The sequence below is a fragment of the Nanorana parkeri genome, unplaced genomic scaffold (assembly GCF_000935625.1).
Source record: "Nanorana parkeri isolate BGI_ZX_2015 unplaced genomic scaffold, ASM93562v1 scaffold82, whole genome shotgun sequence".
Taxonomy (NCBI): domain Eukaryota; kingdom Metazoa; phylum Chordata; class Amphibia; order Anura; family Dicroglossidae; genus Nanorana; species Nanorana parkeri.
Genome location: NW_017306350.1, coordinates 1609020 through 1634312, shown reverse-complemented (window position 1 = coordinate 1634312; position 25293 = coordinate 1609020). Strand labels below are relative to the sequence as shown.

The window sequence follows — 25293 nt, the reverse complement described above, 5'->3', positions numbered from 1 at the left end:
GTTACATTGAGGAAGTACATTCTATGGGCATCTTTAATAAGTTTACAAACTTCTACATTGATATGGTTATTAGGAGTGGGAGAGAACTTATGGAAATAGCTAACAACTGACTTTTTAGGCACCACCATGACCACTTAAAATTGTATTTTAAAAAAGGGATATTTTATTGTATACATTTATTGTTAAAAATCACATACCCTGTTTCCCCGAAAATAAGACCTACCCTGAAAATAAGACCTAGTTGTGACCATTCCCAGGGCCGGCGGTGGCATAAGGGGGAACTTGAAGAGCCGCGGGAGAGGCAGGAGAGAATCAGCTGTGCCAACGAAGCCAGCGCTAGAGCAAGCGAGGCGGCACCGGAGGGAGCAGAGCCGCATAAGCAGATGCCCCCTCTATAGCCCCGCCTCCTGTCACAGGCGGAGTGATACCAAATGCACTCCGCCTGTGAGGAATCCATAGTGAAACTGCGCTTCGCTCATTCTGGCCAGCGATTGGATAGCAAATTGCTCATGGAAAGGTACGGCACCCCTGATCACCATATTTTTGTACATGAATACATGTAGACTGTTGTACATGAATAAGTGTGGATTGTTGTACACTAAAACAAAAAAATAAGACCTAGTGTATTTTTTTTGAGCCCAAAAAAATATAAGACTGTCTTATTTTCGGGGAAACACGGTAGTAACGATAAAATCCTCAACAGGTTCAATCTTGCTCACAAAACTATGCGCCTATATGCCTCATATACACCTGCATCTCCTTAAGATGATCTATGATAGATAGTTACATTAATGTATAAATCGTATACAGATAACATTAAAGTAGAGCAATAATAATACAAATTTCCATGGAGAGGTGCATTCCAGGACCAACTACAGGCTCTAGTTTTTATTGCCAACTATGTCGTCTTACATCTGTGAGTGCCAGATCAGTCTCTCATGCTTATCCTGGTGTCACAGAGGTAAGAAGTGAGAGAATATTACAGCACCTTTTTATGAAACAGGCGATTTCGGCCGCGCGATGGACCGCAAAAGGTGTGAACAGGCCCCATGGACTTCAACCGGAATCTGCTTTTTGCAAGGCTAAATCGCCTTAGCAAAACTGACTGGCCCCACCTCCCCCCCCAGCCCAATTTGCTGCTGGGGCATTCTCGTCCTCCGGCTGTCACAACAAAGTGACAGCTAATGCCCCCTTGGGTTCACACCAACTCCCCCCCCCCCAACACCGCAGTGCTAATGCGTTTTAAATAATTGGTTTTAAGGTTGGGTTTTTTCAGCTCCAAGAATGTTACAAACCAGTGTTTACTTCTCAGGGAAGAACCTGCTTCAGAGACGGAGTTTTTAAAGCCACTATGTTTTCACTGGAAGGAGATAATTGATGTACAGGTTTATTTTTATTTAGCTACATGCTAAACTGGGAGCAGAGCAAACAGTCCGAGCCCGAGCTGCAACCACAGCTCCACACCCTCCTGCTGCAATCTGAAGAACTTTGGAATAAATTAGGACATTTCAGGCAAAGGCTCAGCTCCGAGTGTAAACCAGCCAAGTCTTGTCTGTCCACATGAGTTCGATTTTTACTGGTCTTTTTTTTAACACCATCTGCAGACACATTTTTGTCTTTGAGCCAGTTCTGCATACGAGATTTCACAGATTCTAGAATTCTGTACATAATAGTAAACTGAATTTATCCGACATGAAGGGACAACAGATGCCAAAAGGTACGTCTCTTATTCGCACACCTAAGACAGGCTATTATGAGCATGGTATAAGGTTTCTCAGCAGGTCAATAGATCTAATTCTGCAAGTAATGGCATTGGATGCCAAATATATAACTTGGAGCTCATACACAAGCCACTCACTATAGGTCAAGGTGGAGGGCAAACAATATAGCAACGGACCTGTATGTGAATCACAGTTCAGGCCAAGATATCTCAGGGACATAACGACAAAATACATTTCAAACTGACCTGAAAATCTTATTAAATCCATTTGTTGCATCAAAAAAAGTTACAAATATTCATCAACATCTGGTCTTTGGTGGGAAATTGTGATTTATTGACCCTTTATATAAAATGGCCCATTTACTGCAGCAGCAAATAACAGTTTTACAAGGCAAATGCAATAATTATCACCGACGGCTCACTGTCTATAGTACAGAGTTCATTTGGGGGGGAGATACACAAGGCATGAAGGTTGGTATCGCAATGCCAACGGAGCAGTAAGTGTTTGTACCCTGCCATGCCGATAACCGCTCATATTCCCTATTCTCTAAGCACTGGTACCAGATGCTGACCATCTCCCAACCATCACTGTGTCCCGGCAGAGGTGCAATCTCCCTGACCCCTTCCTACCCCCTATGGCCAAAACAAGGAAAGCGATCCTTTGGAATTCTTGTCCTTTGGCCAGTGGGTAAGGAAGGTAAAATCTTTCTCTCTCTCATCAGAGAATGATCCCGGATTACACAGGGACCCAAATCCAGGCGAGAGAATGATCCCGGATTACACAGGGACCCAAATCCAGGCGAGAGAATGATCCCGGATTACACAGGGACCCAAATCCAGGCGAGAGAATGATCCCGGATTACACAGGGACCCAAATCCAGGCGAGAGAATGATCCCAGATTACACAGGGACCCAACTCCAGCTGAGGGAATGATCCCAGATTACACAGGGACCCAACTCCAGCTGAGAGAATGTTTCCGGATTACACAGGGACCCAACTCCGGCTGAGAGAATGTTCCCGGATTACACACAGGGACCCAACTCCAGCTGAGGGAATGATCCCAGATTACACAGGGACCCAACTCCAGCTGAGAGAATGATCCCGGATTACACAGGGACCCTTATCAATATGTTCCTTGTTGGACTCCTCACAAAAACAAAGCAGACAGACAATCTACACTGGGAGCCATTAATCGTAGCATCTGAGGGGAGAGTCTGTACCACTCACAACCAGTTAGATGGGGGGTGGCCCTCCAGCTGTTGTGGAACTACAAGTCCCATGAGGCATTGCAAGACTGACAGTTACAGGCATGACTCGCAGAGGCATGATGGGATTTGTAGTTAAAGCACAGCTGGAGGGCCAGAGTTGCCCGACCCCGAGTGAGATCCTCATTTCCCTTTTTCTCACAGTTCATAATAAGTTAAATGTTTGCCCATTATGAGCAGCAGAGACCGTCAGACCGACACGTCCTTCACCTTATGTCTGTTCTGGGAAAGACAATTCAAAATACCTCCCGACATGTGGAATTGAAAGTTCATGGTTAGCAGAAGTCAGATTTTCTGTTATGGTGGAAAACCCCTTTAACCCTTTCACTGACTTATGTGGCAGCAGCAGGCCCCTTCTAAACATAGCCAAACATTTTGGTAATTTTCAGGCCTAAAATGCAAAATATACAACATGTGCAAAAAACGCAAAAAAGAGGCCTTGGCAGGGAAAGGGTTAAAGTGCAATTTGACTATTCCCCACACATTTAATAGTGTAACTAACAGTAGGAATGTAGTGAATTCTGTGGAAATGATTTATAACCGCCTTTTCTGGATTATCCTGTGCAAACCTCTCATGTACACAATGTTCCCAACTGGAAGTAAATCATATTTTGCTGGGGGCAATGCGTTCGGACTACATTAGCATTTATAGTACATATCAGCATGTTCACATCAATACAATCCGGTTCATTCAAGAAGTCAAAGAATAAAGCTACAATGAGCCAAATGGAATAATCAAGAACCACCAATCAGAAATTCGTCACCAGCCTATTAAAAAAAAATGCTATATAGAATAGGGACCTTTTTGTGTTTCTATAGAAGTGACATGCAGGTCATACCAACACCCTGCAGATTTTACAGTCGTATCATATGTGTATGTATCATATGTGTACCAAGCAAAAATGTAACATTAAAAATTCTAATTTTGAAAATGGTCATTGCCTGTGCGTCATTGTAATCCAATGGCTTCAAGAAGACAAGAACTGTAGAAGATGCACCAAAAACCACAAAGGACTAGTCACCAGTATTGCCTTTGGTCTCTGCAGCTGATATTTTCCCCATTACCGACTTAGCAGGTCTTGTTTTGTTGTGTCTCAGTACAGAGGCGGCCATCTAGGTAGAAGGAGAACTTTTCTTCCTCATGTCACAGCTACTTACCTGAATACTAACTGAGGAGTAATCAAGCAGGAGCACGCAAGTTGCACAGATCCACAGTATGAGTGAAGCAGAAGCAGGGAGATGCTTGTCTGCGGGTCCTCCGGTACAGCTTTCTCTCCACTCCAGGAACAATGAGCCGTACAGTAGGTTGAACTCTATGGACATGTCTCTTTTTCAACCTGACTATGTGACATCACATCTTACTCTGCTGAGCCTAGCAGAACAGGCACAGTGCCTCTCACACTGTAAATATACAGCTATGGGGCTGTAGTCATAGAAGGTGCATTGCTACATTTTTCAGGGTATTACTTAGGCACATTTAAAGTGTAAATATAACAAAGGTTTTGTTGTAGTTTTGGATAGAGTAGGGATTAGAGGTGCACCGAAACGAAACCGAAATTTAAAAAAAAAAAAGAATTCCCATTCATTCATAATTGAGGATATAGTAACCATACCATGCTCTCAATTATTTACCAACACTCAGCGCTTACTGATCGATGAGTGTTTGTACCCCGCTCTCCTTCCTGACAAACTTTCCTCCCTGCTCGGCTCACTCAGCCTCCTGTGACAGCGCGGGCTGTCTCCGCCCCCACACCGCTCTGCCGGACTGTGATAGGCGGCTGAGCGGTATGGGAGTAGGGACAACGGCCGCTCACTGCGTTCTCGTCCCGCAGCGCTCGGCCGGCTTTCACTTTCTCTCCTCCCCGCTGGGACACAGAGCAGCGCCCAGCGGTGAGGAAAGAAACCAGGGATGCGCCGATGTATCGGCACAAAAATTGCACTTTTGGCATTTAGCCAAAAGTGCCATTTTCGGCCGATATGTTTCGGCGGCCGATATATATCGGTGCATCCCTAGTAGGGATGGGTTAAAAGGCCTGCTAGACTGCTAAGGACACTTATTTGTTGAGGTAGGATATTGTGAATGTTAAGTTATTATTTATTAATTTATTTATTTTTGTGTATATGTATGTGGTCAAAATGCAATTGTTTATTTGTCTAATGTACTGTTGGAATATAAAATAAAAAAAGGTTGATATGAAAAGGCCTGCCAGATTATGTCTTCCTGTCTGTGTATCCTTAAAGTAAATTTCCTTTTACTTCCTGTCTCAGAGACACAACAGGAAGTTAGAAGAAATCACCTAACGTGAGGGGAATCCAGAACAGATATACCCACTGGAAAAATTCCCCTTACCATTTTCCTTATCTTGAATACCTTTTGTAACACAAATGTCCGAAATGCTACACATCTACAACGTAGCCATATTTGACAATAATTATCAGCAGCAGAAGCAATCAGTTTACTGGCATAAAGAATAAATCGCCATGCTGCCCATTTCCCAGAAACCACTACAGATTCCGCGCTGCACTCTGCATATCATGATTGCTCTTTGTGCTGAATTATTAAACAAGCCAGAAAAAAAAAGAAAATGCCAGAGCCAGAAAAAAGTGTTAGTTGCTGTGGCCGCCTCACTCTTGGCACATGTCCAGACCTAAAAGAAGTATTAATTGCCACTGGCAGATACCAGCTGGCTTTTAAACAGCTAAAACCAGATTGACTTGAGGGGGGAAAAAAATACAAAAAAGGTGAAACAGGGAACTCTGCACTACAAATCAGTACTGCAGGATCTCTGCCTGGACAAAGTGAGCATCTCCTTTACAGTGCAGTATATTAAAGTTTTATTTACTCTTTTATATAGCACTATAAGGCCACTCATAGCCTTCTATATTTTATATCCAGGTATCCATGGAGATGGAACAGTAACATGACATCATCCAGTCATTAACCATTCAAAGCACATCATTCCTCTGCAGACGCCCTGAGTGCATTGAGTGAAAGGCTAAATCAATGTCCATTCATTGTGCCCGCATTCTTCCCTAGTAACAGCAAAGTCAGTTCATGTTGCCAGGCAATACAATGTGCCGAGAAATGAAAAAACTGGACCTAAAGTCTGCTGATCTTTCTACTGCAGAGGGAAGGAAATGTCCAAGCTATTTAAAAGGACTCATTCATTTTAACTTATGGAGTGCTGGTGACCTATTTTCTTCAAGCTATATACAGATCTAAAATTCTGCATCAATCAGTAGAAATATTTAGGTTTAAACTGAGTAAACAGACAGCTATTAATGTCACTTCCTGAAGCTGATGCAAAGGTTGATAAAAATTGTGCCAGAGTTCATCTTTCCAATGCTTTTTTAAAGGTTTTGGATGGAATTGGGGGATGTTTTAAACTGCATCAGCATGTTTGCTTTGTCATCTTCAGGCACAGCAAGGCAAGACACTCCTCTGCTCTCCATTTCCACTCTTCCCTTCCCCATGCTAGTAGATGGATGGCTGCTGGAGAAAGGAAGTTCAGGGAAGCAGAGCTACAGTTACCGTATTTGCTGGCGTATAAGATGAGTTTTTAGACTTATAAACATCCCCCGAAAATCGGGGGTCGCCTTATGCGCCGGGTATACAATGCGGCGTATACCATATTTAGTGTACATATAGCAACCGACCTGGTCTGACATGCCCCATCTCTCCCTTTGTCAGCCCGCTGGATGTGCGGTAATACTGTATGTACGGTAGCTTCGGCCACATACAGTATACCGCGCTGAGCCAATCACGGCGAGGGGAATTGTGAGGGGGAATTTATCAAAAGTGGAGATGTGCATAACAGCCAATCAGCTTCTCTCTTTCATTTTCAAATCTTAGCTGAACTGAAGAGAGAAGCTGGTTGGTTACTATGGACAACTGCTCCAGATTTTGTCTGTACCAGTTTTGATAAATTCCCCCCAATAACTTTGATGTGTGTGTTGCTTGGGCAAAACCTCAGAGACATACTTTGCTGGGCAATGGATATTTGTTTGATCTGGATTCATTATTGAAAGATAAATGTTAGAGTTTACCATTTCTTTAAATAGAAACTAGTTTGAGCACAGTTTAAGTTTAACATTTTCAAACTGGTTTTAATCCATACACACATTGACATAGGATTACCAGAGCACTTTGGGTTACAGATAGAGAGTGCACAGCAGGAGCAGTCTGCCTTCCAGCTTGTTCTGTCTAAAACCTTGAACAGAGCAATCTGACAAAAGATGAATCGCTCCCTTTAATCATTTGCTTTGTGTAATTTCTAGCTTGTGCTACTGAGCTCTGAAAACATACTTTTTTTTCACAACAAAAGGAGCCAAGATAAGAGGAAATCACGGGAAAATGTAGTTAAACCTCCAGTTGCTGGCTGGATAGGGGACTACAGAATACCGTATTCATTTGAAAATGATTTTATTTACACACATTTCTAAAAATGTTTTTTTTTAGGGTAGTCCTGACCATTATAACTAAATACAATATGTATAAACCACTATACATTTCCTTTAAATGACACCACTGAGCAAGCCATTCCATATACAAGGGCAAGCACTGAAAAGTGTGCTATTCAGCCATCAATACTGCTACTGTATTTCAGATCTGAACAAAACCAAGTAGTTGTTACTGGGTGTTTATCCTGAAAACAGCAGCCTCTATGTCACCTCTGTTTGCAGTGACTACATGAAGCCTGCTACGGTATTCTTCTAGTGACACATCAGAACAATGATGAAAACTAGCCTGTGGCAGAATTTAGATTGATGGGTGGGTCATCTAGAAGTAACGAGTAAGGATTAGATCCTCTTTCAGGTTTTACTGGTGTCTGTCACTTCCTTTTCCCCCTCCTTCCTAGTGTCTGAGCATTGCATTCTCTTACCTTCCTCTGGAGTGCTTTCTCCATATATGTCCTTGAAAATACAGTAGAAGCTGATGACAATATATAGAGAATCCACTCCAGAGAGGGAGGGATGTCTCCCCAATACGGAAAACCGATAGCATTGCCCAAAGCAATAGACCCCCGACTGTCTCAGAAAGCTACCTCTCCCTCTCCCATTCTGGGTTCTGCTGGAGACTTAGCAAGAAGCTGTTGTGAAGACATAATTTTAAAATTATAGTAGTTTATATATAAATAAATTCAATTATTTTATTTCACATTTAACTGTGTTAAATAGGTGTCCAATTACAGGGTTTCCTTTAGAATTACGTTATTAAAGTACAACTTAAGGCTCCCATAATACAGTCCGAACAAGCAGCAAATACAGTTATTATGTAATGCTTGATCCTCATAATACTCTCACGCTTCACCTCCCAGGCACTGCAGCTCACAGTGGGAGGCAACAGAAGCAGTGTTGTCAATCCAGAAAACAGTGGGCAAGACTAAGTGTGTCCAGAAGCTGATTGACAAGCTGAATCAGCAATGGCAATGCCGCTAGCCACCTCCCCTGCAACATCATCTTATCCCACTGTAGTGCAAGCAGACGCATCCTACATGAGTGGCAACTCTTCTCTGAATCCAGAAGCAGTGCAGCATCGTTACCATCCCAGCACAGGAAGCGGCCTTAAGGTGCCCATACACTGCTCGATTCTCGTACGAGCATCGGGCGAAATCCCGCGATCGTACGAGAATCGAGCAGTGTGAACTAAGAAGTGCGACCGTTTCTACTGTAACGTCGCACATCTTTTGTCGAGCCAACATGTTCGAAAACCCGCCGAGATTTGCATTCCTCATTACGATGTTTATATAGAAGGCCGTCTTCTGCTGCCCTCTTATAATGGGTCTGTAATATCAATGTACTTGTAAGGAGGATGAGCTCCTGTGTGAGCTTTTTTGGTTTAGTCATACTGAACAATATCAATATATTATGGACACGAAGAATATATATGAGAAGAAGTTCTTTGATGGTAGCATAAGGCTTCCACATGTGTATGCAGCTGAGATGTCTGGTGTTATAGGACTTTGAGCAGGTTTTAATAAGGTTTCCCCTCCCACCTAACAGGACAGAATGCTGGAACATTGGAGTGTGGACATTTTAAAACCAAAACTACTTGTCCAAAGACTAAAGCGGGGAACCAATCTACTTGTCATGATATACAAAATCATTTTAACCAAAACCCTATTTATCCGTGCGAAAAAGCGCTTCTCATTGGTCAGCGCGGTCACCTGCATGCATGCCCCACCATGCTTGCAATTTGCGGTTTGGTTCTAAAAAAAAAACTAGAATGTAAGACATGTGAACACGCGCTAAACTGAATTCTATAGATATCTGAATCTACACAATGCACATCTTTGTAATTTTTCATTTCTAGTTCTCCTTGTAAGAATCTTATGTCTTTATGGGTGCCGTAAAATGCAGCATTAAAATGGGTATTATGTAGCATAAAGGACTCGCTATCCATTCGCTGATCATGGGCTGAGGGTGACTCAGCCCATTGTGACAGCGCTTTTCTGCACACTACAAACACCAACTTATCTGAGACTACATTGCATGCCTAGGCCTTGCAGGTATTCTATTAATGCCATGACTGGGGACCATACCAGTGTTTGTAGCAGTAACAGGGAAATGTTATAGAACACTATGACCATAACAGCCTGTCACATTCTGGATCTTTTTTTTTAGTTTACAGGTTTGAATAAAAAAAAATAAAAAAACATTTGTTGCTATTTGCAATCAAACACAAGTAATATTAGGAAAATACTGCATTATGGCCATTAGATGGAGTTTATGCAATACCTATATATATATATTTATTTTTTTGCATTGGATTGCAACCGTGATCAGTGAACTTCTTCCTCCAGCCCCAGGTCTGTACCCAACTATGGATCTTCACTGCTGAAGGAAGTAATCAATGGACGAAAAGTGTGTTGATGTCGCTGCACTTGTGCTCTATTGGAGATCTACGAGTTCCTCTGCTGTGGAAGCAGATGGAACTTGTATCATGTCCATTCACAGAGCTTGTGAATGGATGAAGTGGCTGTGCGGGGGAATAATGCACAGCCAGGCCGCATTAAAAAAAGAAGAACCCCACGTTTCAGGTAAGGAGGGAGAGGCAGCAAGGGGGGGTTGCAATGTGACCCTGTGAAGTAGCCTTCAATACAATAAGGGAAATTGGGGAGAGTAGCGCACGATGAAATAGAAATTCTCCAGCAGGAAATCCCGCTAACCATGCTCCATGTAATTTATACATTCAAAATTGTGTGTATCTTCCTGCACTCCTTACAGGATCTCCTAGGAGATGATGTCTGTAATAGGGTGCTTGTAGCGACTACGGAGGCACCGTGTAGTCAAGTAGTAATTCCAAAAGATGTCACCAGCACTCCAAAAGTAGATTCAATATGCTTTAATGACAACGGTCATTCAAAATCACAAGTACTTTTCGGGGCCACGTTGGGTCCCCGTCATCAGGCTCACGCCCAGTATTGCTCAGTGGTTTAGCTTTCACATGTTGACTGGGGATGGGGAATAATGACATCACAGACCACGTTCAATTTTCACGAAGGCCTTATTGAGTGCTTGTGCAAATCAAGCCACTCTCCTGTGTACCACTTCAACATCAACATGCATCCCACTCTTCATTTTTTCAGGTGTGTGTGTGTGTGTGTGTGTGTGTGTGTGTGTGTACATGGCCACATCAGGATAGACTTCAACTATAAAATAACTAAAAGGCACAACTTTATGGCAAGAACATAGTCAGGTATTTATTGCTGTCTATGGAAATGAAGAACTGTCTCATGTTTTGAGAGAAATATATAAAAAACATGTCACACCACATTATCAGATCGCTATCACACTACAGAGACTGGCAACTTCCATGGTAAAGAGCAACACTCTTGCACAGTTCTCAAACCTCACTCTATGGGCAATGACACTGAACTGTGTAATTCACTGTCCTAATGAGTGTGGGTGTGTACCATTTACTGTCTATGCCACTGGAATCCTATGGTGGATAGCTAGAGACATCTCCTAATGTATTTTTGTAACATATAACAGCAGCATGCTTCATAAGGGCCGTTCAAACTACAGCAGTAGGGCTGCAGCTGACGATTATTTTGATAATTGATTAGTTGCCCAATTATTTTTTCAACGAATCGACTGGTTGCATAAAAAAATTCTCACTCTCAGTCAACCAACTGATAATGAGAATAGTTGCCAACTATCTCATAATCGATTAGTTGTTGCAGCCCTATATAGCAGTGACCTGCGTTTTTCTGCACATCGCTGGGGCACATAGAAAATAATTGTTTTCTATGTGCCCCATTTACACCACCACGTGGGTGTGAAGGGCAGTGCACCGCCATTCGGTGTGTGGACCTAAACAGAGTGCACACATTGTACACTAATGATAAAGTTAAAAAAGTAAAACATTAACAGTGACAGCTCCGGCAGTGTACACACACATCCCTCTAGCCGGCCTGCAAAAAGTGATTATAGTTCCGCTATAAGATGGCAGTACCCAGCAGCAGTCTTAGGGCTTTTCAGGGTCTACACAGGGGAGGTAAATAACATGTCTAAAGTACATTAAATGCACTTCTATTTTTTTTTTTATAGGAAGACTGTTGATGAAATGAAGGGCCTGGTGACAGGGTCTTTGCAACCCTTTTACTGCCAGTGATGTATGCCTTACAGCACTAGCTGCGGCCCCCAATAAACGGACTCCTGGCAGCCATCTATTTACCAGTGTAATCCCCCCCCCCCCCCCCCCCCGTGATGGACTACAATCTCAATACAAATAAGTAAAGAAAACGTGAGATTGTAGTCCATCCCGGGAGTGAGCTAGGAGCCATGGGTACTTTACAACACACACATACCTCTAATGATGGGTGTCCCATCTGTAGCTGGCTGCTGAATTAGATAAAACAAACATTTCTGTGCACCCCAACCCTTTCTTTAAGTGCCACAGCTCCTGGCGCTAGCACAGAGATGATAGTTTGTCACTCACTCTGCACCTCAGTCATTTACAAAACATCTTGTATTCTGTGTGAATAAAAAAAAAAAACAAGGCATTCCTGGACAAGGGAAATCATGTGGGGAGAGTAAACCACATGATCTCCATTGTCCATTCACAGAATGCAATATATTCTGTGTAAAAAAAAAAAAAAAATACAAGACGTTTTGTGAATTGTTGACCGGCCGAGTGAGGGACTTACTATCATCTCTGTAATAGAGCCAGGACAGTAAGATTCAGTACTGCAAGTTCAATGTAGCTGCCAACCACACATGGGACTGCGTGTCCTGGAGGTCCACTTTAAGGAAAGAATACAATCCATATGGTACCTGCGGGCTAGTAATAGGCTGTACACATACATACACCGATCAGCCACAACATTATGACCACCTGCCTAATATTGAGCAGGTCCCCTTTTACTGCCAAAACAGCCCTGACCCATCAAGGAATGGACTCCACTAGACCTCTGAAGTTATGCTGTGGTATCTAGTACCAAGCCGTCAGTAGCAGATCCTTTAAAGGAGACTATGGGGTTAGGGCTTTTCCCCATAGTTCTCCTTAGGGTAACGGGAGGACACAAACTAGCATCCTCCCGTCACCCTAAGCTCAGTATACCGCGAGCTACCACTGTACCCGCCCCTCCCCCATCCGTTCCGCCAGTCAGAGCTGGAGGATCGGAGCGGGGAATCCAGCCCCTCCCGTCACGCCAGAGTGCCGTGACAGGATCGAGAAGTGAGTGAACGCCAGTATGTGTTCGCTCACTTCCCGATCTACTGAGCTGACCTGTGACAGTTTCATTGTCACAGGTCGGCTAGAACTATGAGGTGAGTGAAAAGCACTCACCTCATAGTTCTCCTTTAAAGGGTTTAAAAACCCATTCATGTTTTTGCATATATCTACTGCCAGCAAGCAGTAGATATATGCAAAAACATTTATTTTTTTTAAACACCCCTTGTGTCTTCACCACGTGCTCCCGTCCGAACTGCATGCACAGTTCAGATGTTTGGCCGGGAGACGAGGAGAGACACAAGGTAAGTCTATGGAGCAGCAGGCACCCACACACACACACCGTGGGACATCAGAGAAGAGGAGGGCAGAGGAGTCAGCGCTGGATCGGAGACCCGCACCAGTGCTGGAGGGACAGCTGAAAAGGACGGTAAAGAAGAAGATCGGATTAAGAGACATCATTTAACCTCTTGCCGTCCGCCCGTAGTAAAAAAACGGACGGACGGCACTGCAGCATTGGCGGGTTGCCGTCTCCAGACGGCAATTTTTTTCTGCTCGCGCGCGCCCCCTAGCGGGCACGCACGGGCAGAAAAGACCCGACCGTTGCACACACCCGTTACCGGGTGTTTCACATATAGGCGATCAGCGGGTCCATAGCACGCCGATCGCCTATATGTGCTCGTTCGCGGCACCATCAGCTTCATCAGCTTCTTTTGGGGTCCACGGCACCTTGCTGATCCCCGTCCGGGCTGTGAATGCAGAAGTGATGTGTATGACATCACTTCCGCATTCACCTGTCAGTCATCTGGCTGCTATAGCCAGAGAGAAGAAGCTGATAAAGCAGATCTCTGCAGCATCAGCTTCTTTTGGGGTCCACAGGTGACATTAGGGGTCCTAGAGACCCCTAATGTCTCCATAAAGAGGACCTGTCAGTGTGCCTTTGCTATTATATAGGGGGATTGTTATCCCCCCCATATAATAGCAATAACAATAAGTGCAAAAAAATAAAATAAACAAAAAAGTTACACATAAAAAAGTAAAATAAAATAAAAGTCACATGAAAAAAGGGGGAAAAAAAACCCCCAAAATGTTTAACTCCCCCACCCCCACGTTTACGCGCCTATAAACGTAAATACGCGTCCGGTGCCCCAGCGCGCAAAAATTACAATTGCGCTACACATGTTACATATCGCCGCGAACGTCGCAGTGAGAGCAATCATTTTAGGGCCATCAATCACTGATAACACTAAACTGATGAGCGGTAACAGCTTTTAAAGCGTCGCCTATGGCCAATTTTGGGTATTATCGTTTTTTGAGGTTTCGCGCGCGCACGCAATTTTAAGGCTTGACATGTTTAGTGTCTTTTTACCCGACGTGACCCCATCTTTTATATTTTACCAAAAAATTGGGTAATAATAAATGTTTTATCATTTAATATAGGGGAAACTGTTTTTTTTTTTAAATTTCGGTAATTTTTCCTTAATATAGTAAAAAAATAAAACCCCCAGTGGTGAATAAATACCACCAAAAGAAAGCTCTATCTGTCCCCAAAAAAGGGTATAAAATTCATTTCAGTACAGCGCTGCATGACGGAATAAATGTCAGTCAAAGTACCGCAGCGCTGAATACTGAAAAATGGCCTGGATGGGAAGGGGGTTTAACACCGCGGATGTCAACTGGTTAAGGTAAGTCTTAACAACAGGATTGGGAAGGGGGAAAAAACTGACTTTACCGTCACTTTAAGTCCTGTAAATTGTGAGGTGCGGCCTCCATGGATCCGATTCCAGTACAGCGCACAGATGCTCAATTGGATTGAGCTCTGGAGAATTTGAAGTCAACATCTCAAACTCATTGTTGTGTTCCCCAAACCATTCTCGAACAATTTTTGTAGTGTGGCATTAACCTGCTGAAAGAAGCCACTGCCACCAAGGAATAGCGTTTCCATGAAGGGATGTACATGGTCAGCAACAATACTTAGGTAGGCGGTATGTGTCAAAGTAACATGCACATGAATGGCAGGAGCCAAGGTTTCACAGGTCCAAAAGCATCAAACAGCCTCTGCCGGCTTGCCTTCTTCCCGTAGTGCATCCTGGTGCCATCTCCTCCCCAGGAAGGCCACACATGCATCTGGCCATCCACATGATATAAAAGAAAATATTTAACAGACCACCTTCTTCCATTGCTCCAAGGTCCAGTACTTATGCTCACGTGCCCTTTGTAGGGGAGCTTCGGCAGTGGACAACAGACACCCTGACTGGTCTGTGGCCATGCAGCCCCTTATGCAGCAAACTGTGATGCTCTGTGTGCTCAGACATCTTTCTATCAGTACCAGCATTAACTTTTTCAGCAATGAGCTGCAGTAGCTCTTCTATTGGATTGGACTGCACGGTCCAGCCTTCACTCCCCAAGTGCATCAATGAGCCTTGACATCCCATAACCTTGTGGCCGGTTCATCAGTTTTCCCTCTTTGAAACACTTTTGGAAGGTCCTGACAACTACAGATCAGGAACATCCCACAAGAGCGGCAGTTTTGGAGTTGCTCTGACCCAGACGTCTAGCCATCACAATTTGGCCCTTGTCAAAGTCGCTCAAATCCTTACGTTTGCCCATTTTTTCTGGTTCCAACACATCAATTTCAGGGACAATATGTTCACTTGCTGACTAATATATCCCACCCACTTCCAGGTGCCATTGTAATGAGATAATCAATGTTCTTCACTTCTCCTCTCAGTGGTCATAATGTTATAGCTGATCAGAGTACATGTATTGGCAGGCTGGAGTTTATACCAAGACATACGAAACATTACAAACACGTACCCTGCATAGCTGTCACCTTATTCCATATCGTCTATATACATTTAGCTTCCTGAAATAACAAGATGTGCTCGATTTTGTGGCAAGCCGGTGTATCCGCTTCCCCATTTTCTTAGTATTTCACTTCTAAAGTTGATCTCTTGGCACAAGAACTTTCATTCACATCTCTTCCTCACTAGCCACAAAGGATGCAAATCCACTTTGTTTACAACAAATGCCTTTACAAGGCCCAATATTACCTTGTAAAAGTAGCAATGAAACCATCACTGTGCTGCACATAGCCTGTACAGAGAGCAGAGCTGTGGGAGGGGCCCAGCAGGCTCCACCCACTGCAGGCTGCCTGCAGAAAACTACAGGAGGGGGCGGATACAAGACCAATCACCATGCACAAAGGAGAGAGGCCAACAGTGACTGGTCTTTATTACAGGCAACGTTTTATGCTGGTTTAAATGGCAAAACCTTTAACAATTACACAAAGCACACCGGGATACAAGCAGGGTCACACATTATATTTAGACAATATTTGCTTATCCTGGAGCTCAGCTTTAAAAAGACATCACCTCTGGGTGAAAATGATTGCACATAAATGAAACACAGTGACAGCCAGAAAATAAATACACTGAGCGAACAGGCTTTTCCCCGTGCTTGCACACTTCTACTGCTTACCTGGCAGCAGGATCGGCTTCAGCTTCTTGATCTTGGTCTCTGGGCTGAGTTTATCTTCATGCTGAAACAGACACAACACATTCTCCATGATCCAGATCTATGTATGTGTGCATGCTGAGATTAAAGACATGTGCACACAGCACACTCCCTCCCCATATATACACACAGCACACTCTGCTATGCACAAAGTCCATGCAAACTTCCAGTGACACTTGTAGAAGAATGCACAGGCCTCCCTGCACCCCAATATTCAGCACCCCAATCTGCTGCTCTATGATCGCATACCTGTGGAGGCAGAAGGTACGATCTGAACGTAGGCTTGGCTTGTTTCATGGAAAACATTGTGGATCTCCAGACAAGGTGTGTGATGGTGATCCTGGCCGGAGCAGATGTGTCCTCCGCTCCCCACTCTGATCCCTATAAGTTCAATTATCCTCCCCGGACCTGTGCAGCCTGCCGCTCCATGCCTGCAATCTTGTGGCTTTTGTTACAGCTCAGGCCAGACATTTCCCTCTCCCTCTGTGTGTCTCACTCCCACACGCACTTTGTATTTGCATTCTCACTGATTTCCTGTGAGTCTGTCCCTTTCTTTTCACAGCCTGTGCACATGTGCAGAAAACCATTGATGGACGCCGCCGCCGCCACCGCTCATGTACTGCACCGCCATCTAGTGTCCGAGAGATAAACTGCAGCCTACAGGCTATGCCCACTCCTTGGGATACGGTATACTGACCTAATAAACTCAATATATAAAACAATCAAAAAGTCCTAAATATATATTTATTACAGGCATTTTTATAGTACTAACAATTTACACAGCACTTTACATACAGTCCCTGACCTTTAAGTTATATTAAAGTTAAAAGGCTTTTAAAGTGACACTAAACTCAGGAGTTCAATCTTAAAAATGCATTCAAGTACCCTAACTATTAACAGAATTGTATCTTATGTGTGTATCACTCAGCTGTACATCCTCCAATCATCTCAGAATTTGTGCTGACACCGTCCTTCCTTCTAGGGGGTAGCTACTTTTGTTCACCATGGTCCCTATGTGTTGTAAAGTGGTCACCGCTCCAAGCTTGCTCCTGTGATGGACTACAATCTCAATACAAATTAGTAAACTAAACATGAGATTATAGTCCATCACGGGAGCGAGTTTGGATCGGTGACTACTTTACAACAACAAACAGAGTGACCATGGGGAACAAAAGTAGTCACCCTCCAGAAGGAAGGACGGTGTCAGCATAAATTGAGGGATGATTTGATGATCTACAGCCGAGTGATACACAATAGACATGTAGCCCCGCAAAAAATTGGTTTCACTTCCAATCGATTCAGATTTTTTTTTTTTTCATTTTACGGACTTCGGATACAAAATTCGATTCAGGTCGTTATTCGGACTTTGTATCCGTCCAAATTTTTGTTTTGGAATGATCCACAAAGGAAGTCACATGACTGTGCTTATAATGCTGCCCCAAACAGCCCCAAAAAATCTGATTGGCCAAAAAATAGTCACTTGTCCGATTTAGTTTCACTTTGAACCAAAATCAGACGCATCTTTATTTTCATTGAATGAACATTTAGATTCATTCGCATTCTGATTCATTCAAACTTGGAAATTCAGATGCAACCGAATGTCCAAATTTAGCGAAATTCATATGAATATCAAATCGCAACAAAACAAAATTTACATGTCTTATACACTTACAGTTAGTTACATTTTTGTTAAGTACTTGAATGCATTCCTAGATTCATTCCTCGTTCCCTTTCTTTTATTCACTTCCTACCCCCTGTGTTCTTTTCTTCCTCCATTGTCACCTCTCTCCCTTTCTTTCCTTTCATCATTTCCTTTTTGCCTTTCCTCCAATCTCTCCTTCTCTTCATTCTCCTTCGCCACTTCCCCATCCATCATGTCCTTCCTATTGGTTATGTGTTTGGAATAAGCACTGAGATCTTGAGGAATGCTGAATTAAGTTTTACTTGCTTAGAAGAATATTACATCTGAATACAGCATTTGCAGGAACCAAACATATAGGAAAACTTCCTGTGTATCATAGATAAGCATGCACATAAAGAGTAACATTGCACTACGGTGCCATCTGTTGCACAAAAGACATATCAGCACATTAGAATAACAGTAATATGCTGTTGCATCTCCAACATTTCCTTCCCTCCTTTATTTTCTTTCACCTTCCCGTACATGTTCTATTACAAAAGTTTTTTTTAATTTTATTAAAGCAGCATAGGAACATAACAAATTGCAAAATCAATGCAAAAGCATACTGCAATAGAAAACATTACGGGTATTGTAGAGTAAAAATATTTTACTCTACACTTCCACTACCAGCGCTGAACAGGCCCCGATCTCTAGAGAGGAGTAGACCCCTGAGAAGTAGTGATGGGCCGAAAACACCCGAGTTTTGTTCGAGTTCAAACTCGAACTTCGAACTCAATGAAAGTCTATGGGACCAGAACCCGGAAAATCAAATGTAGCCATTTTGAAGCCATATATGCAAGTTATTGGGCATAAAAATGGTATGGGGATTCGGGTACTGCCCGGGGAGACATGTATCAATGAAAAAAAACACTTTTTAAAAATACAGTTTTTAACCACTTCCCAGCCGGCCGATGTAAAAAAAACGGCCGGCCAGGAGCTCTCTAGATCTGAGCGGGCGTCTGTAGGCGGCGCGCGCAAGCGGGAAATGTCCGATATTTGAAAACCGTCAGCGATGCCTGTTAATATACAAGCGATCCGCCGGCTATAGAGCCGGCGGATTGCTTGTATGAGGTCCCGGGATGTGCGCCCCCCCCTCCGTGGCTCCCCCCCTCCCGCTGTCACGCATCGCATACGTGCGAAAACGACGATTTCGCCCATTACGCCGCACATTTTACATATCGTCGCGAACGTCGCAGTGAGAGCAATCATTCTAGGGCCATCAATCACTGATAACACTAAACTGATGAGCTGTAAAAGCTTTTAAAGCATCGCCCATGGTCAATTTTGGGTATGGTAGTTTTTTGCAATTTCGCATGTCTGCGCAATTTTAAAGCATGACATGTTTGGTATCTATTTTCCCGATGTGACCCGATCTTTTATATTTTACCAAAAATATGGGTAATAATGATTGTTTCCTAATATAATGGAAAAAAAAAAAAATTTCCCCAAAATTTTCAATAATTTTTCCTTAATATAGTAAAAAATTAAAACCCCAGTGGTGACTAAATACCACCAAAAGAAAGCTCCATCTGTCCCTAAAAAATTGTATAAAATTAATTTCAGTACAGCGTTGCATGATGGAATAAACGTCAATCAAAGTACCGCAGCGCTGAATACTGAAAAATGGACTGGCCAGGAAGGGGGTCTAAACACCTGGTCTTCAAGTGGTTAAAGGAAGAGTGATTTTAACATTGCTTAAATTGAAACAATAAAAATGAAATCATCCTTTAACTATCGTGTCTGGGGGGTCCCCTTGTACTGCCTGTAAAGTGGCAAATCTGTACGATGTATAGAACCTGCCGCAGCAAAAATTACATTTATAAAGAAAAAAAGAAAAAGCGTGCAGTTCCCCCACCCAACCTATACCAGATCCTTAAGGTCTGATAGGAATGTTAAGAGGGACCCCATTTAAGTAAAAAGAAAAAAAGCGTGGGGTTCCCCCCTGAAAAGTCATACCAAGCCCTTAGGGTCTGTTAGGAATTTTAAGGAGGAACCCCAACCCCCAAAATAGGGGGGGGGGGAAACATGGTGTCTCCCTTAAAATTCCTCACCAGACCCTTGATCCGAGCACAAGCCTGGCAGGGCAGGAAAGGGGGGGGGGGGACGAGGGAGCCCCCCCCCCATACCGGGCCACATGCCCTTGGCACTGGGAGGGTGCTTTTCCATGGTCGCCCCTGAAAAAGCACCTTGTCCCCCTGTTGATGGGGACAAGGGCCTCTTCCCCACAAGCCGTGGGGCGTTGATTGTGGGGGTGCAGGTAGGGGGGCTTATTCACATCGGGTTACCCCTTTAATAAAGGGGCACCCAGATGCGCCCCCCTCCCCTTGTGAATGAGTAATAACTAATTCACTAAAGTGTTAAATTCAAATTGTAAAAAAAACGCCACGCTTTCGAAAAAATCCTTTAATTGTAAAAACAAAAACAAAAGACAAGTTTTTGACAAATCTTTTATTTAAATATAAAACTGTTTTCACCTGTTTTTTTTTTTGTTTTGTTTCTTTTTTACATTAGGTGCTGCCGATCTTTGTTTCCTATCTATAAACATGCTCTTTAGCAGCTGCTGCATGTCATTGCTCAGAGCAAGTTTCCTGGCTGTGACAATAATGGACCATACCAACAGATTTAGGGGGTTATTTACTAAAGGGTGAAGAGGTTGGAGAAGGCAGGAGAAGTGAACCATCTAGGAAAACAAAGCTGAACTGGAAAGTGAGCTGAATTTGAGAATTTTTACAGTTCAGCTATGTTGTCCTAGATTGTTCACTTCTCCTGCCTTCTCCAAACTCTTCACCCTTTTGTGAATAACCCCCTTAGTGTTGGTACGGCTGCTTATAGTCTCCGCAAGAAGAACATGTAGTAGGGTGACAATGCAGTAGAGTTGTTTGAAGACAGGGACACAGCATTGTCACCCCTTAACAAGAAGAGCCTGAACAGGGACCTGCATGGCAAGATCACTAAGTATTATTTTAATGAAAGCTGCAGATTTAATACTATTGAAATGTTGTTATAATGTTAAAGATTATATGAGGTTTCTGTTTTTGGGTTTACTTATACTTTGACACTTTGGCAATAAAGCTGAACTGCAGCCTTTAGTCTTGCACAGTTGTACAGGCTCTTCTCTGAAATTGTGTAGGGGTCTACTCCCTAACACCCCCTGTAATATAGCAGTGTTATTCAGGTTTTCAAATTAGATATTACTTTCCACCAGTAGTGTGTGCTCATGAGTCGTCTATGTGCTTCATCCACCAAGCTTTGCTGTGACAGAGTACTGTGCTGGAGCAGTATCATTCTGACAGTGGTTCTGTGGTGGCCAATCAGTACAGTAAACATCATAGTAAGAGGGATTGGCTATATCGGAACCCATGAGCATGCTCAGAACTGGAGTAGACTTGTTCCTGCCACTCCCCTGTTGGGAGGTTGGTGCTTAGGTGCTGGGCGGCTGCCCAAGCCTCAAGGCCTAACTTCATGGAATGCCATGCACCATCTGATTTTGCTGGATCCACTACAGGGACCTAACCCATGTTAACAGAGGTCATGGGGACACTGGAGTCACCACAGGAACCTCCACTGGTCTAGGCTACAGTCTGTCCTGAAGCAGAGTATACACTGGAACCCCTGTGGGAATGGAGACACTTCTGTCCTATTGAGAGGAAGAAGATGGACCTTGACCTGGAATTGATTCTACTCTATTACCAGCATTTTCGGGTATTCCAGCATATCTATCTACAACCACTATTCCAAGTTGTACAATAAAAGTTTAAAAGGCATCCATGGACTCTCGATCTGCTTACTCCTGCAAGAGAATATATGTGAGTAACTACACCTGGGGACAAGGTTATCTCATCTGTGGGTGCAAGGCCCAGTTGGGTGGAGGCACTGCCATTACCAATTGATTACAGCCCTTGACTCCCACTTAGCGGAGGCTCAGGACTTCTAAGTTACCCCCCGGTTGGCAGCGGTAGCTGAGCGGAGACGGTCATCTCACATGATCCCCCCCTCCCCCCCCCCGAAACAGGGCTACATTTGCTTACTCTGATTTCGCTGCACACAGCTTCTCACCGTGTGCATTAGAAGCTGCAGAGAGTCAGATGTAGCCTTCTTCATTTCCTGTCTAAAGGGCATCCAACCACATCAAGAACGTTTCTTACTGGCCTTACTGTCCATGGGCTGCCCCTTTTATTCATTGGTTTTCAGTTCTTTTAATTATAGACGTTTAGCTTCACATGTGGGCACTACCTAGGCAGTCTGCATGCAAATACAACCTGCCTAGGAATGTCCATCCTCCAGAATGGCATCCACCCATCAAGGCATTTTGAAATCTTTATAACTCCTCACAAGAGCCAATCCACTAGTTGCTCTCGGTTCTAGGTGCACCCCTTAAGAAAATATTTTCTGTGGCAAGCTTTTCTAATTTTTTCAGACGCTACTATATGTATGCCTAGATTCACTTTATTTAGTCAGGGATGCAGAAGAAATTTTCCTCTCAGGAGTGGAAGGGATTGGGGGGATTTTAAAATGCACCACAGATAGCAAAAATGGCAAAATCCACCTTAGTCTTGACCCACAGTAACATTGCTCCTTTCTCTACTACAACATTATTATGCTAATCAATAACCGGTTTAGCTCCAGCCCATCCTTTCTTTTCTTTTTTTGTAGTTTTGGATAGACTTAGGAAGGGTTGCAACTTCTGCCGGGTTTTTATTGTTGCCTCTGTTTATGCTGGAGAGATTTTTCCTCACCTTTTGTTCCTCTCACCAGACTATTAACTTTCCTGCAGCAAGCTTCGGTTCCTCCGTCAATCAGAAGCTCAAACTCTCATAAATGTCATGTTTTGTAAAAGCACAAGTAGCTTACTGCTGTTGTTGGCAGAGAAATACTGATATAGTATTATTTCCCTTCCACATAGTAGTCCACCATATTCCAGAACTATTCCACATGCTGTATACTGTCTCTGTGACTTTCTGGCAGTAGGCAAATCATTTTGCAGTAGTATTGTTGGTTATTTTAGCATTACCAGCTAACCAGTGACACTGATCTCCAGACAGCAAACTCTCCCTGGCACTTCGGAAGTCTTGCCTTGCTAGATTCCTATTGGCTATTTCAATTTGCAATAGCCAATAGGAATCTAGCAATGCATTCCTATGGCCAAATTATTTAATTTTTTTTTCTATTCTGACATCGCTCCGTGTCAGAATAAGAAAAAAAAAGAAAAAGCAGTGTTTCTCTCCTTGGCGGCCGGGAGCGGGAGAGTTAGGCTTTTTTTTTTTTTGCTTTTTTTTTTTACCGCAGCAGAACCGCTGGACAATAGAAAACTGTTGGGCTTGGCTAGCTGTCATTGCTAGCTCCGCCCAATCGTTTTCTATTTTTATTTTTTTTCTGTTCTGCTCGCTCCCACAGAGAGACAGAGCAGAACAGCCGAATGCCGCTCGGTGGCATTCAGCTATTCACTCACTGCTGTTCAGCATCTATACGAATAGACCGAACAGCAGTGAGTAGCCTGCTGGAGGTTCGGCTCAGCCGATCCAACATCTGCACTGCACTTCTGCACTCCTTCTGCACTTCGGGTCGGCCGAACATGCCGAGCATGTTCGGGCGTCCAGAAGTGCAGCTTAGGGGTCTATTCACAAAGCTGCCGAGGGCAGCCGAGTGAATGACCGATCAGAAGTGAAGTGAGCCGAACACTGTTCGGCTATTCACTTCAGGCTGGTACGGCTGATTTCAGCCGTACCAGCTTCGTGTGGCTTCGGATCAGCCAAACATGCTCAGCATGTTCGGCTGACCCGAAGTGCAGAAGGAGTTCGACTCAGCCGATCCAACATCTGGGTGGCGGAGGCGGGTGGTTCACAGTCAGGGACAGGAGCATCTTGACTGTTGGATAGTGATAACATTTTGCGGTGATGTCAGTGGTGTGCAGCATCTCCTTTGAATTTGAATACTCTTGAAACACATGCGGCCCCCAGCTGTTGGAACAGATGATTACCAGTGGGACCTTTAGGCCCATGTCACACTAGTGATCCTGTCGCTAGCAACAAATTACCACCAATGACTGGATCACTAGGAGAGCAGCTAAGCCAATTTTCTCTGATATTTGTCTGATAAGAACGTTATAAAAGCCCATAGTGTTGTACATGAAAACAACAATGGAATAATATTAATAATTATAAATAAGAATAATAAATTGGAACAACATGCACTCATGCTTGATTCTTTTATAGATATGTGTCTAAGTCCTGTGAGTAAAACAATTTGTGTAGTCCAGTCTTAACATATGTTTTATGCCAAAGTTAAAATAAACCTTCAAAACAAACATTATATTGTTGTAACAGAATGTTCTTCACACAGAATGCAAGCAAAGTGTTCCAAAATGTGCTAACTGTGCATTATGCAGTGTCTGGAAACATCAAACCACTTGGTCATCTCAAGCTGCATCAATAAATAAATCTTAAGCCATTAATAATTATATGATCTTCAGGAGCACAGTATCATCATTTTTATACACATTACAATATCAGCATTTTTATTTTCGCAGCTATTTTTGTTTTGAGTCCCAATGGCTTGATGTCTAATTCATTAAGTTTTTAGATTTCAATCACATGAATCCAGTCCCTCAGTATTGGGATTAGGTGCCAACCGCTTCCAGACCTATGACCCTGGAGGCCCAGCCCTGACCCCAATTTGGTTGCATCTCTACCAGTGTTGCACCAAAGAGAGCAAAGTTATGGTTGTTTAATAGATAGGGGCTTTAATGCACACAGGTTGTTGTAGTATTTCTTGGATAGCAATGTTTTGAACTGTGAGCAGCCCAAATTGTTACTCATCAGAGTTTGTGAAACGTTTGGTTCAGTTAGTGTATACCTCACAACTTTCTGAGATGAGAAAGAGGGACACCTTCCGGTACAATGTATGTAGGCAATGGACATACCCCTGCCACGCCCTTAGTTATGCGGACCATTAAGGATTTATTTGCCAAATATGATTGGTTAAATCCAGAATTGTTATTGTCATCATTCCTTTTCCTTTATTCGGACTTTACAAAAAACGAATAAGATAATTAGGAGATAGGATGAAGGTTTTAGTGCAGAATAACACTTTTGGTAGTAATAAGTACATTTTCATAGATATCTGTACATCGGACCAAAAATAGGGACAGCTGAGGAGGAAAGAGGGACCAAGGGTATTTGGCTCCAAAAGAGGGACAGTACTGCCAAATGAGTGGCAATTGGGAGATATGAGTTAGAGTCAGGGGCAGACTGACCATTCGGGCAGTCGGGCACGGACCGAGGGCCCGCGGCCATCAGGGGGCCCGTCACTGACCGTCCCCTCGCTGCTACCTCTCTGCCATCTGCACCCGTTCAGCCCGCCCGCGTCAGATGCAGCTCTGTAATAGCCGGCTGCTCGCTCCGCAAGTGGGTCATCGGCAGGTCCCCAGCGGGCTGC

At 43.5% G+C, this 25293-nt stretch overlaps 1 protein-coding gene across 1 annotated transcript in view; it reads right to left on the bottom strand.

Moving 5' to 3' along the window:
- Positions 1–16727, bottom strand: part of MTMR10 (myotubularin related protein 10) — a 73932-nt gene extending 57205 nt beyond the window's left edge. The window contains exons 1-2 of the mRNA XM_018552283.1: positions 16428–16727; positions 16143–16203 (exon numbers count right to left, since the gene is read on the bottom strand). Coding sequence (XP_018407785.1) covers positions 16143–16203; positions 16428–16484 — 118 coding nt within the window. The 5' untranslated portion in view covers positions 16485–16727. The remainder of the gene's footprint in view (positions 1–16142; positions 16204–16427) is intronic.
- Positions 16728–25293: the final 8566 nt, after the last annotated feature.